Source organism: Crocuta crocuta, unplaced genomic scaffold, assembly GCF_008692635.1.
Source record: "Crocuta crocuta isolate KB4526 unplaced genomic scaffold, BGI_CrCroc_1.0 scaffold694, whole genome shotgun sequence".
NCBI lineage: Eukaryota > Metazoa > Chordata > Mammalia > Carnivora > Hyaenidae > Crocuta > Crocuta crocuta.
In genome coordinates this window covers 1,780,910-1,798,547 of record NW_027527933.1, presented here as the reverse complement: position 1 = coordinate 1,798,547, position 17,638 = coordinate 1,780,910, and the positions used below count along the sequence as shown (strand labels likewise).

Here is a 17,638-nt window from a genome sequence, read left to right as displayed (position 1 = left end):
AGAGCATAAGCAGGAGAGGGACAGAGAGAGAGAATCCCAAGCAGGCTCTGCACTGTCAGCACAGAACCCAGCATAGGGCTTGACCCTGTGAGATCACGACCTGAGCTAACACCAACAGTCAGACCCTCAACCAACTGAGCCACCCAGGTGCCTGTGACTGGTTTCATTTTTAACTCATAACCACTGACTTCAGGTGGCTCTCAGTGCTGCTTGGATAGCCTACTATGCTTTACTCAGTTCGCTCTCCTCAAAGGACTATATTACACCTGTCATCTCCCTTTAATCCTTCAAAATCCCACCCCTCTTTCATCTCAACTGATGATCTTGTTTCACTGAGAAAACAAATCAGCCAGAAAAGGACTTCCACAGGCTCTCACGTCCGAAGACGTGTCCTCGCTCCCCCTGTGCCCCGCTGCCTCGTCTCCTCTCCTGTTCAATCAGGGGGACTTCTGGTCGCCATCGAAGGCCCCCTCCTCTACCTGCTACTCAAGACCCTGGGTTGTAGAACTGCCCCACCAGCAAGCCCCTCTTCCTACGAGACTCGCTCCATCAGCACACACACACGTTATAACATATCCCCTCTTAAAAATACAAAACAAGGCTATCCTCAATAGGGGTGGTATCACCCGTAATGGGAAAAAATTGACTCTTGTGGGGTGAAAAATTCTTACTCTTTTTATGTAGATGCGTATATATACACATACATACATATATATTATTTTATACATATAATATGTAACAAATATAAACCATAACAGTCACATCAGAATTTCATTGGGGGTGAGGGAAGAACAATTAGAAAAAAATGTCTGAAAAAGCTCCTTGGGAAAGTGATCATCAAAAAAAGAGTGACAGGGGAGCCTGGGTGGCTCAGTCGGTTAAGTGTCTGACCTCGGCTCAGGTCATGAGTCATGATCTCACGGTTCATGGGTTCGAGCCCTGCGTCGGGCTCTGTGCTGACAGCTCAGAGCCTGGAGCCTGCTTCAGATTCTGTGTCTCCATCTCTCTCTGCTCCTCCCCTGCTCATGCTCTCTCTCGCTCTAGCTCTCAAAAATAAATAAAAACATTAAAAAAAAAAAAAAAGATTGACAAACACTGGTCCAAACCCACAATCTCAATGTCTTCTCCCCCTGTTTTTTTTTTCCTCAAGCCTTCTTCAATCTGGTTTTCACTGCCAGTACCCCATGTAAACTACCATCAGTGTCACCTAGCCTGCCATATTCCTAACTCCAGTGACCAATTCTTACATGAAACTACAGGCAGCATATGGCACAGCTGACCACTTGCTCTTCCTTCCAACATTTTCTTGACATTTTCTCCCTGACTATCTGAACCCTTGAGATGTGGTATCAGGAAGAGAACAGATGCAAAAACTAGGGATTCTTCTACATTTGGATTGCAGCCACTCTCCGACGCATCACCAATACTGCTACAGTCCAAGCCACCTGCACTCTGGCCTATATGCCTATAGTATCAGCCTGTCTGGCAGTTCAGTCCTCTGACAGTCTAACTTCCACACAGCAGCAGAATACCTCCTTAATCTAAGTCAGATCGTGTCATTCCTTCAGTGGCTTTCCATCTCTTATGGAGTAAAAGCCATGTCTTTATCACAGCACAAAGCCGGACACCGCTAGGCCTTGCTTCCTCTCTGCCCTCATCCTCCACCGCTGCCCCTCCTTGTGACCCTACAGCAGCGACGCTGGCCTCCCTGACAAACCGCTACTTCTGCGCGGATATCCCTCCAGATATTCTCATGGCTCACACTTTCACCACCTTCAGTCTCTGCTGCTCAAACTCACGTTGTCACGGAGCTGTTCACACTGAACGCAAAAGTACTCCTTATCGCTTTCTGTCTCCCTATCCTGCTCCATTTTCTTTCCCAGCACTTACTCTCACCTCGCCTAGATATTGCCTTCTTTCTCCTTCTCACCCAGGAATAGATATTATAGGATATTATGTCTCCTTCTCCAGGAATAAGGGTTCCTTGGGGCCTTTGTTGTTTGGCTCATTGCTGTACCTGAAGTGTCCAGACCAGTTTCTAGCATGTTCAGTAAATACTTGTATAATGAAAAACCCAATTTCAGCATCTGAATAAAAGACTACGACTACCATTTTTTTAAAAATAAAATTGGATTTCAACTTTCCTTCTTTTTTTCTTCTTTTAAAAATTTAACTTATTTTTTTAATTTACATCCAAGTTAGTTAGCATATAGTGCAACAGTGACTTCGGGAATAGATTCCTTAATGCCCCTCACCCATTTAGCCCACCCCCCTTCCCAACCCTCTCCAGTAACCCTCTGTTTGTTCTCCAGATTTAAGAGTCTCTTATTTAACTTTCGTTCTTGAAAAAAAAATCTTATCATCTCATAGGCCTGTAGCAAATAAAACTATAAAATACAGTAAGAAAATGACTGACAACTCACAGAAATGGAAAGCAAACTCTGCTTTGGCTAGAGTGGTTTTCTTTGGCTATTATTTCATGGAAGAAATTTTAGTAGAGGCCAACACTTAAATAGCTTCCTCAAACCAACAAAAACTTCTACACTGGTAAACACAAAATGCTCTTTTAGATTATCTCTCTCATTCTTCGCTAGAAGCAAACATTCAAGTCAGAATGAGAAAACGTCAGAGTCTAGTAACAGCGCTTGGGAAGAATAATGGAGGATCCACCTATCTGGTCAGCACAGACCCAGGTATTATAATTCTGATACAATGGAATAAGAGACTTTTGAAATGAGATCCATTTGTGACAAAGAAAAACAAGTTTGGGAGAAAGTGTAGCCACTGCAGAATGCTGGTATTCTTTATCCCTCCCTTCTTCTCTTTTGATCTTAATGTTTACAATTCCTTACTTCAAAATTAGTAGTTGAAGGTGGTAATACTTTCTTCTTTGTGTTTAGCACATTTTATCCCAATCTTCAGAGATTTCTGCTAGAAAGCTAAAAATCTCAGTCCTCAAATTTCTTCTCTTTCAAATACCTTTCCCAGCCCACAAGGGAAAAAGTTTAGTTCCGTCCACTTGGTGACCGAGTGGGTGATAATGACACAATTCAATAAATTATGGTTCTTTCCTCTTTCATCTCACCCCACATCTAGTTTTGACATTTCTTTTTAAAGCCTTTCTGTTTTCGAAGAATTCTCAATGGAAAACAGAGTTCCAAATCCTGAAGGAAGAGCATTAGCTAGAGATCTCTTCTGTCAGAGTAGCAGCCTGGTGCCTCATTTCCACCATCACACTGTTACTGACAGCATGTGTACAAGAGCACAAGGCCACAATGTTAACATCATTGCATGTTTTCATCAAGCGTGGGGAGATCACACAGACCGGCGCTGGTAAAAGGGACAAGAAGGTACACAGCCTGAGTCACCAGGGCCTGGAGAAGACTGGATTCCAGATCGGCCACCCAAGAGCTGTGTGACCTCAGACAGGCTCACTTAGTATCTCGAAGTCTCTCTTTCTTCTTCCATAAAGTGGAGGTAAAATACTCTCGAGGCAGGGGTGCCTGGTGGCTCAGTTAGTTAAGTGTCCAACTCTTGATTTCAACTCAGGTCATGATCTGGTGCTTGAGTTTGAGCCCCGCATTGGGTTCTGTGCTGGCAGTGAGGGGCCTGCTTGGGATTCTGTCTCTCTGTCTCTCTCTCTGCCCCTCACCCTCTCTCTTGCTCTCTCAAAATAAATAAATAAAAACTTTTAAAATATATATTATAAAAAAACTCACAAGGCAATTGTGAAGAGTAAATGATACAGAGAAGGCGAAGTGTCTGACATAACAAATACTCACAAACTGCTTTTGCTACTGGTTACTGTCATCTTCCAGTCACTCCTTATCCATCCCTCAGAAGGACACGAACTAAGTCAGCAGGGAAACCCGCCTCGTCCAGCCAGGAATGGAACGGGCAGCCGGGACAAGGAAGAGTGGTGTCAGATCCTGCTAGACTCTAACACAGATGCAGGTCTCTGCCATTTCTGCAGACGGATGGGTTTCTGAAGGGCAGCAGAGATTAGCCAAGGTTGCCTCTTGGCTGCGAAGAAAGAGAAGGAAAGATTAACCAGAACCAACTCCAGTCTCCGATACTTTGCAAATAATAATAAAGACAGAGAGACAGACAAGCCAATGAGGTAGATATAAAAAGTGAGGACCAAAACATAACAAATAAAAGGAATGTAATAGCAGCAACTGGTTTCTCTAAAATTGAAGTCTCAGTTCATAAGCATGCAGGCAGCCACTATCGGAGGAAGTCCAGAAACTCAATTACTTCCCGTCCTGTGGATGGTCTGCTGAAAAAAAGCAATGAAGCATGTTCTCTGATGAATAAAGGACCTTTGTTTCTTGTGCTTTTAGTCAAAGTCATTTCACCCAAATGTCAAAGAAAAATGAAGAATTTAAACTTCTTTTAGCAAAAATGAATCGGTTCCCATTTTTCCATCAAAGATAATGGGAGATCCTGGAAGTCGTAGGGAGGAGGTTGAAGGTTTTCATGGAGCAGAGCTTATCATTTTATTCCGCAGTATGTAATTCCGAGATTATGCATTTTTACGGTTCTGTTTACTGAAGTTCTAAGCGTGTATTCAAGGAGAGTGCATCTGTTACGATTGGAAGCCTTTGGAACAACATTCCTCCGAGTCCTGCAAGTCTTGTCTTCTTCCCAATCCAATGACGTAAGTTTATTTACCAGCTCAAGGTACTCAGTCAGGTTTTAAAAGGTGGATTCAGTATTTCTGGGGAAAGAGGACCTCTGTTTGTTCAACACTGTTCACATGCAGGCTCCCCACATTTTGCCCGGAATCTGCATTTCCAGCTTTATCTCCCCAAATTCCCCACCGCAAAGCCTTTGCTCCCCCCAACCCAGTCTGTTTTCAGTCCCCAAAATATAAAATAACCATCTCTATTTCCAGCTTTTTGTTAAGGCCGTTTTTCCTCTCCAAAGCATGTCCTTCGTCTCCCTCAGCCTATCCTTCAAGACGTATTTCAGATTGTGTCATTCATTCGTTCATTCCTTCATTCAGTAAACAGAGACTGAGGACTGAGCATAGGTGAGGCCCTCACAGGGCATCCTGGGAAATCGGGAATCGTTAAGTCGGAACTAGTTCCTATCTTTGTGTACTTTACACTCTGCCAGGGAAGATACACATCCCCTGACAGATGGAGCCACTAATTACTTACGGTTGTGATAAGTGTTAAAAACACGAGGCGTAGGAAACGGGGATAACACGTAGGAGAAACGGCCTGGCGTGGGGGTCAGGAAGACATTCTTGAGGAAGTCGTCGTACTTTGCATCTGAAGCCCGAACGGGGGGCTAACTCTGGGTAGAAGGACACCAACGAGTCAGCTCTGCCAATGGGCACGTGGTTATTACTAGACAGGGGTGCTGTAAGGACACTCTTGTCTTCCAGGCCTCGGACCTGTCCCCCTGGCTCTCTGTGAAGCTGGGAACAAGAAGCACTAATGATGTGATACTTGAAGGGCAGGAGACCACCAGGAAAAGGACCGAGCCCACTGCCGTCAGAGGGTTCTGAGACACCGCCGAGGAACAACTGGCCGTACCACCCTGAGCGCCCCCCCCCGGTCAACATGAAGAGAAAAGTCAGAGGGATGTGGAGTGCAAAAGCTCGGCTTTGTGGGACTGCCAATGTTCCCAGAGAGAAGCTTTTTCCATCCAACTCCTGTGAGCGGGGAGGAGGCAGTTCCTTCCCTAGGAGCCCCCCAGGGTGGTTCAGAAAAAGTCCTTGGAGAGGGAGTTCCAAGAAGGAGCGGCTTTGTTTTCTAAACAGGTACTTGCTGGACCACAGAGCCCCCGAGGGCCGAGGCAGAGCAGCCCTGCCCAGGGGGTGCCTGGGAGAGCCACCCCGCCTCCAACCCAGGGGACACAGCCCTGGGAAGGTCCGGCGCGAAGCTGAAATCTGCCCTCTGAGCATCAGACCACAGGATGAACTCCAGGGAGGCCGAGGCCGCCTCCCCACCACCGACGAGCAGCCAGTCCCGGGGGGCACTGCCTCCACAGAATACAGAGTCTGAAGGGAGGAGCGGGCGGACATTCAAAAACAGACCCCCAAACCCACCCAGCCACCAGCCTTGGGACCTGCCTGTCAGCCTACCTGACATTGGGCCTGGAGCGAATGAGCTCTGAACTGACGCCAAAATAACCATGACTGAGCCTTAAACACCAACGTAAGACTCGTCCAACAGGCAAAACGGACCAGAAAGTTGTGGCAAATGACCATTAAGGCCCTTACTCTGTGGAAAGACATGGAGTTCACACAGAAAGGTTCGAGGTCCATTCCAGGGAAGAAGAAAACTATCTCATGCTTACATCCCAAACATACAGCTCAGACTCCCTAAAAATGACTCACAACCACAAACTTATTATAAGGAAAATAGTGATGACATTGGCACCACAATAAATAAACGGAACAAAACAGATATCCAGGAACAAATCTAAGTATATACAGAACTTAACATAGGCAAATAAGGAATTTCAATTCACTGCGAAAAATAAATCTCATGATGCTGATGAAATCGGTATCACTATAGGAGGAAAAAAAACACCACCCAAAAAAGTTGGAGGAGGGTGTCTGGGTGGCTCAGTTGGTTAAGTGTCTGACTCTTGATTTCGGCTCAGGTCGTGATCTCAGGTTCGTGGGATCGAACCCTGTGTCAGGCTCCATGCTGAGCGAAGAGCTTGCTTGAGATTCTCTCTCTCCCCCTCTCCCTCTGCCCTTCCCCTGCTCTCTCTCTCTCACTCTTTCTCTCTCTCTCTCTCTCTGCCCTTACCCCGCTCATGCTCGCTCTTTTTCTCTCCCACCTCAAAATAAACTTTAAAAAATTAATTAATTAATTAAAATGGGAAGAACAGACAATATTAAAATATATCTTGGGCAATTCTTAGGCACACATGAAGGGTGTCGGAAGCCAGGCTGTGTGGCTGGAGAGGGTGTGGGCCAGAAGACGGTGTGGGCCAGTGCTTGCTCGCTGGGGCACGGGAGTGAGGAGAGGGGAGGGGTGCTATGCAGATAAGTCCGGAGAAAGCGACATCTTCAGAGAGTTAGAAATGTGCCCCCAAGATCTTCAATAGTTCATCAAAAACCTACCATCTGTGAATTTACTGAAATTTTAAACTATTCCGTTTTGTGTGAACAGGTCTTATAATTTAAAAAATATAAACAAAGGAAGTATTTCTTTTAGACTCAAATAACATTACGTCAGATGGCAAACTTCTGCACAGTGAATTAAAGCGCATGTATCCTCACTCTAAGAGTATCTGCTTTAAAGCCTCAAGGTTGCTTTTCCTTCTTTGGTGGTTGTATTCTAGAATTTGAAAAACAATTCCACATTCTCCTAATTTATAATGAGATGTGTACACAAATCTCCACTACAGACCTTGCGTTTCTTTCAGCCTATGTTCGTATGTACACACAGTCCTTCAGTGACTACAGTCTGCCTTCCTGAGATCTTGCATCGCTTTATCACATCTCTGCTATCAGACAGCAACCAGAAACTAAAGAATTTACCAGGACGAGTTACTTAGGGAAAACCAACTCTCCCTTCCCCACGCTGCAATCTAGGAGAGAGAGGTTTAGCATTGTCTTTCTTTTTTTTAATTTTTTTTTAACGTTTATTCATTTTTGAGAGACAGAGACAGAGCATCAGCAGGGGAAGGGGCTGATAGCGAGGGAGACAGAATCCGAAGCAGGCTCCAGGCTCCGAGCTGTCAGCAGAGCCAGAGGCGGGTCTGGAACTCACAAGCCATGAGATCATGACCTAAGCCAAGTTGGACATTTAACCAAAGTAGCCATCCGGGGCAGTCGCTACGATGGGGCACTTACTGCCTCCCCTCTGGCAATGTTTGGGGGTGTGGGGTAAAAAGAAGCAGGGAAGAGTGAGGTTGTACCTTCCTAGGTGGCTTTCCTAAAAATGTCACTGCAGACATAAAAAAAGCTTAGATAATGATGAAGGCCTCTTACAAAAATGATCAGCTCGTTACTTAAAAAGTAGTTAATGTAGAGTTTTCAAGGAGATGGTCATGTTCTTGCATAAAACGAGTATGTCCGTAACGTACCCTTTGTATAAAACCCTGGAAATAAAACGCACCTTTGCTTACTCCCCAACAATAAGCATACTCACCCTTACATGAACGCCTCAGACCTCCTCCCTGGTGGTAAAGAAGCCACAGACATCACAAAGTCACGGGCAGTACTAATAACAGCCACGTGCTTACTCTGCATACAAGTTCTGTATTCCGAGTGCCTCACCTCACTGCGATCCCATGTGCACGTAATGTTATTTATCCTCGGTGTGGACGCCAGAGCTCAGAGAGGATGAGGCACTGGCCCCAAATCTCCCACACCATGAGGGCACGGCGGGGTTACGCGCCCTGCTCCCTCCATCAGTGCCCCCAGGGGGCCTCTGCGGGGCAGCCCTTGCCAGGCGCTGAGTAGGTCCTAGAAAGTCGCAGCACTGGAGCAGCGTCTGAGGTGTTTCTCCTGAGCTGTCGGAGAAGGCCGGGAACTCACAGGCCTGAGGTTGGGTCCCGAAGGAGGGAGAAGAGAGGCCGGGTGTCAAAGTATCCCAGGCGGGAGGGGGTACTCTATGAGCACTTGCATGGGGAATATGTGGTTTATCCCAGGAAGCCGGAGTAGACCAGGATCCTTGAAGAAAGGAGGCCAAGTGTACGACTATCACCGCAGGCAGCCGAAGGCGAAGTATGTACCAGAGAGCTGTGTGCAAGGGGCTGAGAGCATCTGAGCATCGCCACCAAGAATGGAAATAATAATAGTAACGATGTCTTTGGATCGTTGTGAGTTAAGTGAGGTAGTCCTGTAATATTAACACTTAGACAGTAGCACAGTCACAGGACCACAGGGTGGTAAGAGGCTCTCTACATGGGCCATGGAGATTCCCTGTTCTCCCACCTGGGCTAATGTAACAAATGTAAGAAGTGATCGCCCCCCAAAAATGTAGTTCTGTGTCTTCTGTAAAAAGCAACATAGGGAAAGGGAGCAGTGGTTAGGGGAGAATCGAGTCACGTGAAATCAACAGGGAAGTCTGTCACGTAAGACGTGGTATTTGTACTGACCCAAAAGGGCAGACGTGATTTAGAAAGAGGACGCAGGGATGAGGAGGAAAGGTGAAGACGGCAAAGGCAGAGGCTGCTCACAGTTTGCAAGAACGCTAGGCCCGGAGGATGGCGCCCAGCTGGGTGACTGACTAGCTATGCACTTCTGGGAAAGTCCATCAGTTATCACACACCTAAGTTTATTTCCCTGTGATGACTGTGGGGTTTCGTGAATTACATTATAGTTACAGGTTTACGTATATCCCGTATTGCCATGGTCCTCAGGGTCCTCTGTAGTTTAAAAATTCTTTTTTTTTTTTTAATGTTTTATTTATTTCTGGGAGAGAGAGAGAGAGAGACAGCGTGAGCAGGGGAGGGTCAGAGAGAGAGGGAGTCACAGACTGAAACAGGCTCCAGGCTCTGAGCTGGCAGTCAGCACAGAGCCCGACGCGGGGCTCGAACCCACAAACCGCGAGATCATGACCTAAGCGAAAGTCAGACGCTTAACCGACTAAGCCACCCAGGCGCCCCTGTAGTTTAAAAATTCTTGAGGTGAGCGGCAATGCACACAGGGCCCACTAGATGGCAACACGTGGCTTTGTAGATGAAGGTCTTTCTAACAAGAAGGGAAGACGGCTCATCAAACAGGGGCATAAGGTTCTCCAGAAAACACACGGAGAAGACATTAATGATCCTCATACTGAGCTCATTGTTGAGATTTATAACTTGAAGAGAAAGCAAATTTTTTTTTATCTCTTTTTGTTTTAGATCCATAGGTAGCAATGGGTCAGTGTTAGCACATTCTGCTGGGATGGCTTACTTCTTAACAGTGACCTGAACACAGAATTATTTGCATGGGGTCCAATTCTGAACTGAGCCAAACCATAACCCAAAGACCCTCACCCTCAGTCAAGTGTATCAGGTCATTCATTCATAAATGTTTTCATCACAAAGAGCCCACATACCATACGGCACGCCTCCAATAAAAATGAAAAGGAAAAAAGTTCTATTCCCTTTGCAGCTTGATAACATTTTGTAAAATGGTGTCGTTATTGGGGTCCCTGGGTGGCTCAGTCTGTTGAGCGCCCAACTTTGGCTCAGGTCATGATCTCACAGCTCATGAGTTTGAGCCCTCCATCGGGCTCTGGTGCTAACAGCTCAAAGCCTGGAGCCTGCTTTGGATTCTGTGTTTCGCTCTCTCTCTCTACCCCTTCCCGACTTGTGCTCTGTCTCTCTCCAAATAAAATAAACGTTTAAAAAAACTTTTTTAAATGGTGCTGTTATCATTTTTATAGTAAAAGTAAACTGTCCTTACTTTTAAAGTTATGACTTCACAAAATTGTAAGAAAGGAAATGAAAATCATCTTCAAGCAATACAATGTTAATATGCTTCTGCCAAACCATTTTTTGTGGAAGGAAAAGAAATATAGATGCATCTATATACCTTTTCTAATTTAAAAATATTGTGAAATCTTTCCATGTTAATAAAAATCTTATTATATTAATGATCACTAGCACCCAATCTTTATAATCACCAGCAACATACTTTTACTGAAATGCCTGGCCGTTCTTGACAACACTATGCTTCACAAAGTCGAGAGACATGGCATCATGGAAAAATGGGTAATCATTAGACAGGGACTCATGCAGAAAAACTAAGGAAGATGATAGAACATAACAGAACCTAACAAATGAGCTGATGAAAACTACATCTCAGGAAAATTTGGCTGGAATGAGGCAATGACATGAAAACAGTGAAGAATATATGATCTCTTTGAAAAATCACATGGGTGATGAGGAGAGAGGGCCAGCAAAAGGAAGTAGGAAGAAGTGCCAAGACCAAAGTTGAAGTGAGCTGAGACAAAATGGCAGATATGGAAAGGAGGCACATTGTAGTTTTTGAGGCACTGTGAGATCCTCATCAAAGGAACAGAAAAAAATCTCAAAGTAAGTATAGTATCAGGAGGAAACAGATGAAAATAAGAAAAAAGCTGTCTTCAAGTAAAAAATGGACAACACACCCCATAAGTAATGAACAAGAAGTATTATCCTTCTGAAATTACTGGACTGGATGAACAAATACAAAAGAGGTGCATCTGAAGTAAAGTATCTTTGAAAGGTTAGAAGTAAAAATGTTGAATCATCACAAAAATAAAAGAATGAGCATCTCATTTATCGATCAAGGTTGATGTGAAAGCAAACTAAAATTAAAATGAGACTAAAGAGACCTTTTTAAGTTAGACAGTATCATTGTAATAAAGACACATTATGAATCAAATAATACAGTATCAAAAGATCACAAAGCAAAAATTGCAAGAAAAGAATTAAGAGCAATTGCCCCAGGAGAGACAGAAAGTAATAAAATAATAGTAGATTAAAGGTATCTCTCAACCCCACACAGTTCAAATATTCAAAAAAATAAGGATACAGGAGATCTAAATAAAATGACTAATTAGTAGACGCTCAAATATCTACCTAACGAGTTAGTCCACGCCATGACATTATGTTTATATGTCACCAAGTACACAAATACGGAGAAGTACTTTCAAAATGCAACGTTGAAGGATCTCGCCTCATACACAAAAATAGGTGACTTTTAAAAACTGGAAGATGCAGTTTACGGCACAACCAAACGCAATGACAAATGGCTGTTTCAGGTTAAGCGTTACAGTATGTCATTTACCAGTCTCCAAATCAACCCACCTGCCAGACTCCATGGCAATAAGTCATCTACTTTAAAGTGACAGCAGAACAACAGAGCAGAAGTAGACTCGTAAAGGAGATCCTCAAAATTAGTTTTGCGTCCTTAGCTATCTGGTAAACATTCCAGTCCCTTCTATGCTGTCATCCCAGACTGTGCTAGAAAAGGAGTTACAGTGTTCCCACGTTGTGGACCTGATACTCAAGGAAAAACACATGGCTTTCAAGGTGTAACAAGTAGCTATGTTCTTCCTCAGAGAACAATGCCCATTACAGCTCTACATCTAAGATCTATAAATCCTATTTATTACCAGTTTTCATTCTAATGGGGATATAAAAGGCAATTCTGCCATTAAATCCAACGTCAACTTTGGTCCTACGAGAAAGCCAAAAGCTCCAGGTGTGACCATATTCACCACGATCCCACGGCCCTGAAGCCCTACCCACCACCACTATAACCCTCAGGCTGCAAGGCAAGATGAGGGAACTTCTAGAAGTCAATAGCTCTGATGAGTCAGGTCTAGTCAGACATGACGGAAGACAGGGGGACAATCAGGGAAAACTGGCACACACGGAAGCAAAGCAAAAGAATCCAGGTAACAGAGAACTCTACAGAGACTCAAAGTAGATTATTTGCTTGGGGCTGGGACGGAGATGGAGACAGAGTGAAAGGGGTGACTGCTTTAGGAGGTGGGGTTTCTTTCCAAGGGTATGAAAATGGGGTCACGGTCGCATATACTGGGGAGCATACCAAACAGTACTGAATCGTACACTTTAAATCGATGAACTGTATTGTGTGTGAATTACACCTCACATGGTATGTGAAAAACACCTTTAAAAAGCTGTTTTTAAAAAAAGGAGGGAGAAGCCAGGTAAGTACAAGGTGAAGGGACAAGTTCCGAGCACACCCAGGAGCCATCCAAGATGAGGCTGGCCAGAGGGCTGACACCATCAATTCCTGACTCATCAGAACCGTCCTCTCCCCCAGGATGGCCACAAAGAGACTGCTCTTCATTTAGGCCAAATTGCATGCCTGTCCGTCAAAAATACTTACTTCTTCAAGGCACAGGCAGTAAGAAAAATGTTCAGCCCAAAATTCTCCTGGTGTCAGTCTGACCTAGACCAATGTCACGAGCAAGGCCATGGTAACAGTTTGTAAAACGTGCAAAGCAACGGAATCCATAACATACCCTTTGCTAAGCCAGTTTAGCTGAATTCACGCCCCGTGAGGGAAACCCCATTCCCGGAGGCCAACGGCGCAGGCTGGGACTCACAGTTCGCGATGTCCCCTCGAAGCTGCAGAATCTGCGGGACGGGCATCGTGAGGACAACAACGTCAAACTGCTCAGGGGGGCCCATTTCCCTGGAGACCTCCCACTTGTCATTTCTCAGGTCGATCTGGGTCACACAGCGTTGGAAGTGGACGTCAGCACCTGTTCCAAAAGCGAAGTCAAGTCCCCATGATCAGGATTTCCATATGAACGGGGACACAGAGAAGAAGAGTCAGGAACTGACTCCATTCAGGTGAAGGACACAGTGCAGTTTGTCGTCCACAGCCCCAGGGGTTCACTGTCTTTCTCATTCAGTAGAACTTCCTCTCCTTCTGGCACTCTGGGACCTCCAGATCAATAGCTGCTCTGGGGAGGGGGGAACTTCTGCTACAATCAATAATAGTAATCACTGCTGTCTTTTATTAATTGGTGGATCGATTACCCTTATTAAGAAGAATCGGGAAGCACCTGGGTGGCTCAGTCGGTTAACCGTCCGACTTCGGCTCAGGTCATGATCTCACGGTTTGTGGGTTCGAGCCCGCATCGGGCTCTGTGCTGACAGCCAGCTCAGAGCCTGGAGCCTGTTTCAGATTCTGTATCTCCCTCTCTCTCTGACCCTCCCCTGCTCACGCTCTCTCTCTCTCTCTCCCTCTCTCTCTCTCAGAAATAAATAAAACATTAAAAAAAAGGAAGAAGAATCGGAACTAAGAGAAATACAGTCTAGGATGGCCAGTCATCACATTTTCCTTCTTTGCATTTATCACCAAGGAATTTTAATAATTATTTGAGTACTTATTTGATTATTATTTTCTTCCCTATTAATCTGTGAGCCCATGAGCAACGAATTATGCCTGTTTCGTTTCCAGGAATACCACATCGCATATACAGTATAGTGCTCAGCACATACTCTTTAATCACCACCTGTTGAAGAGAATGAAACATGACCTACAAACCAAAACATAAGAAAATATTATTGGATCAATAAGCCTCCTTGGGACCTTACATTTCAATTTTCAGAAAACTTTGATTTCAAAACAACTCCATCTTTTTTTTAAATTTCTTTAAGCTTATTTATCTAATTAGAGAGAGTGTATATGCGAGGGAGGGGCAAAGGGAGAGAATCCCAAACAGATTCCACAAAGCACAGAGCCCAATGTGGGGCTCAAACCCACAAGCGAGATAATGAGCCAAAGCTGGACACTTGACCGACTCAGCCATCCAGGTGCCCCTACTTTTCTTTATTATTATTTATTTTGAGAGATATAGGCAGAGCACGAGTGTGGGAGAGGTACAGAGACGGAGAGAATCTCAAGCAGGCTCTGTACTAAGAGGCTGAGGGGCTCAATTTCATGAACCGTGAGATCATGACTTGAGTTGGAATTGAAAGCAGGATGTTTAACAGACTGAGCCACCCAGGCTCCCCCAAAACAAATCCACTTTTAATGCAGCCTCAGGAACAGAAAAGAAATGGAGAAAGAACAAGACAGAAAAGCGCACCTAAAGATCCTGCCCATCGTCACCTGCGACCCCTCACCTTCCCAGCAGCTCAAATACCAGCTTGCGTCCAACCTGGGCCCTGAGGGTCCCTCCTGTGGCTGCTCCAGCTCAGTGTGACCCCCCCCCATGTGTGAGGTCCCTCCACCATCAGTGCCTTCACCATTCACTCTGATGCTGATTCAAAATACCGAAGTGTTTTAAGCATGTCTGATCTATCCAAATATACCCTGTCTTCCAGGTCAGGGCTCACGCCCTCCACGGTCCCCTGAGCATTGCTGCAACATTGCAGGCACTCCCAGTTTTTCAATAAAATGCAAATATGTCACAGGGAACAAGGGCTAACTAGGCCCAGGGGTCAATCTCTTCGAGGCAATTAGCATCATTCCTTCACAGATTAGAGCAGGGGCTTGTAGCCTGCCTCAGGGTTTCTCTAAGCCCCCCGCCTGGGGAAGGTGCAGGCGACTGGAGCTTTCCACTCGGACACACATCCCCACTCCTGCCTGAGGGGCTCCACTTAGCTTGCTTCTGTTTATTTAGGACGTCTCGCCCCCACCAGGTCACCTGCCTTGCCTCACTCTGTTCCTGGCCCCGATGTGGAACTCAAGCGAGTCAAGTAATTTTATGTTTTACTCTGTTGTGTTTTCACGTGATATTCCCTTTGAAAAGAGCATCGCATGCTTACTGGTGGTGGTGAGTAGGTGTGCGTGTTTGAGGGAACTGACATCCACTGACCCAGAAATTCTCCAGACCCAGCCAGATGTCCCGGATGTGTGTCCCAGTGGTCCCAAAATGTTCTGCAGGGTGTGTGTCGGTGGTTCTGTACGTGTGGACCCTGGACCCACACCAGCACCAACTCGGAACTTGTTAGAAATGTACATTCTGAGACCTAACCCAGATCTACTGAATCAGAATCTCCGTCACTCGGGACAGTGTTCTGGGAAATTGTTCTAGTTCAATACTGGCTTTAGAGGTTTGAATCCACCCTAAAGCATTCATGATTAGACGAATCCCATGCAGATAACTTCCCTGGAAGTCTGGCCCAACCTAAGAGACTACTGATTCACCCAACAGACTCTGGGCTTGTAAACTTAACTGATTCCAGACTGTAGAGTAGCTCTGGAATATCTTGCGGGTGGGGAGGTGGTTGATTTATTATAAACAGACCAAACAACATGTAGAATGGTTTCTGTAAATAATCCTGTGTGCAGATCTTAAAAAGAATAAATATAAACACACATGAATAAATATATAAAGATAGTCATGTAAAATCAACAGATGCGTTAACATTTTTCTGGAAGCATACATTGAAAACTATTATTAAGGATTACTTTAGGAAAAGAAAATTAGCCATTGATTGGTAAATAGGAGAACATCTATTTTATAACTTTCTGTAAAGTATTAATATTTAATTATATATTCAACTTTTATTTGTAAATGCTAACTTTAAAAGAAGGCAGAGAAAACCTTATCCGCACCTGATTCTTTCAGGTAATGCTTAATAATTGAAGAAAGTCCTTGAGGTGCCACAAAGTTACAGTCTCCTTCTTTCATCACCATCCCTTCAATTGGAGAGGTCAGAGGCTTCAAAATGCCATGAGCTAACAGCTCATCATAAAAACTGAAATAAATCAATATATATAATCACATACCATAATTAGTTAGCTTAAAAATACTATACATTCTCATCCAAGAATTCTTAGAGATCAACATTCTAAATAATAATTGGAAATCTTGATATGAACAACTCAATATATGTTTTCTGTTACTAAAACGTAGTTCAGGGCGCACCTGGCTGGCTCAGTCGTTATGAGTTCAAGCCCCATGCTGGGCACAGAGCTTACGAAAAAAAATTAATAAAATATAATTCAAGCGAAGAACAGAAACGTTTTGACAACCCATAAATCTTTTGCTGACATTAGCAGAAGGCCCATTTTGTGCATATTTCAAAATTAAAGTCAGTGAAAAAGATAAACAGAAAGGCAAGCAGGGCACCAATTTTGAATTTGGTGAAGACTGTCTTCCATCACAGCCAGCGGGCCTCTTCCTCAACACTGACTGGGCCACGCTGTTTCCTGAGCCTCCCCCGCCACCACCCCCGCAGTGTCAGCTGTCATCTGATCTTCTCAACAACCCCAGGTGGCCTGTATCCCCCTGCCCACTTCACTCAGGTTCACCTCTTAGGGCTACCACCACCGACAGCAATCATACTGTAACGCCCTCACTATATTACAAGACGCAGAGTTAAAAATGGAGGATTTCAAAAATTTGACATCGTACAGTCAGTAAGAATGATTCCACTCCTTTCAACGAACTCACCTCTGGTGTTTTTTAGCATAATGGGGAGTGCGGGTGATGTACTGCGCTCCCAAGTCAAGGGTGCTCTGCGGATCGCAAGGACTCCTGGCTGTAGCCATTCTTCCCCCTTGAATGAACCCACAGGACACGTTAGCGCATCGGAATGAACCTCCTACAATGCATGCTGTTCACCTCAGGTTAGGCCGAAGAGATTATGGCTGTATTTTTAAAAGCCCTTTTTTGTGTTTGTTTTTGTTATAGTTTTAGTTTGGGGCTCTGCACTCTCCCATGGTCAGGAAACAGTTCACAGAGGCAATATGGTCACCGTGAGGTCTTTTTTCAAAGAGGGCACAAGAACAGTGCAGCAGGCGCTGTTCAGTTCGGCGCCTGTATCTAAATAAAAGGAATGGATGAATGGAGAAAGTAAAACGACACAAGGAATGACATGTCAGAATGAATCAGGCAGGGAATGCTCTCCTGCGCTCAGGTTGCATGAGAAAACAAGGATTCTGTAAACCAGATCTTCGTCAAGTCCTAGTCAACGGGCACTTTGGGATCCTGGAAACGTGGAGAAGGTCGCGAAGGCGCAGGCAGGTTACTGGCCCCTGCCAGAGGCCCAAGCTTTGCAAACTGCCAGAGCTCCTCCAGGCTCCTCCCTTTCTCCCGCCCGAGGCTCCTCCCGCTCCTCTCACTCCTCGCGCCCCCTTCCCTCCTCGCCATCCTCCCGCTTCGCCCCTCGCTCCTCCTGCCCGGGGCTCCTCCCGCTCCTCGCCCCGCACACCAGGATCGCAGCTCCCCGCCCCCCCCCACCCCACCCCCGT

General features: G+C 45.2%; 1 protein-coding gene across 1 annotated transcript in view; it reads right to left on the bottom strand.

Annotated features, from left to right (window-relative positions):
- Window positions 1-3,822: 3,822 nt before the first annotated feature.
- RNLS (renalase, FAD dependent amine oxidase) overlaps window positions 3,823-17,638 on the bottom strand; it is a 16,463-nt gene continuing 2,647 nt past the window's right edge. The window contains exons 3-6 of the mRNA XM_077751846.1: window positions 16,839-16,944; window positions 15,998-16,140; window positions 13,029-13,187; window positions 3,823-4,023 (exon numbers count right to left, since the gene is read on the bottom strand). Of these exons, the coding sequence (XP_077607972.1) occupies window positions 3,923-4,023; window positions 13,029-13,187; window positions 15,998-16,140; window positions 16,839-16,944 (509 nt within the window). The 3' untranslated portion in view covers window positions 3,823-3,922. The remainder of the gene's footprint in view (window positions 4,024-13,028; window positions 13,188-15,997; window positions 16,141-16,838; window positions 16,945-17,638) is intronic.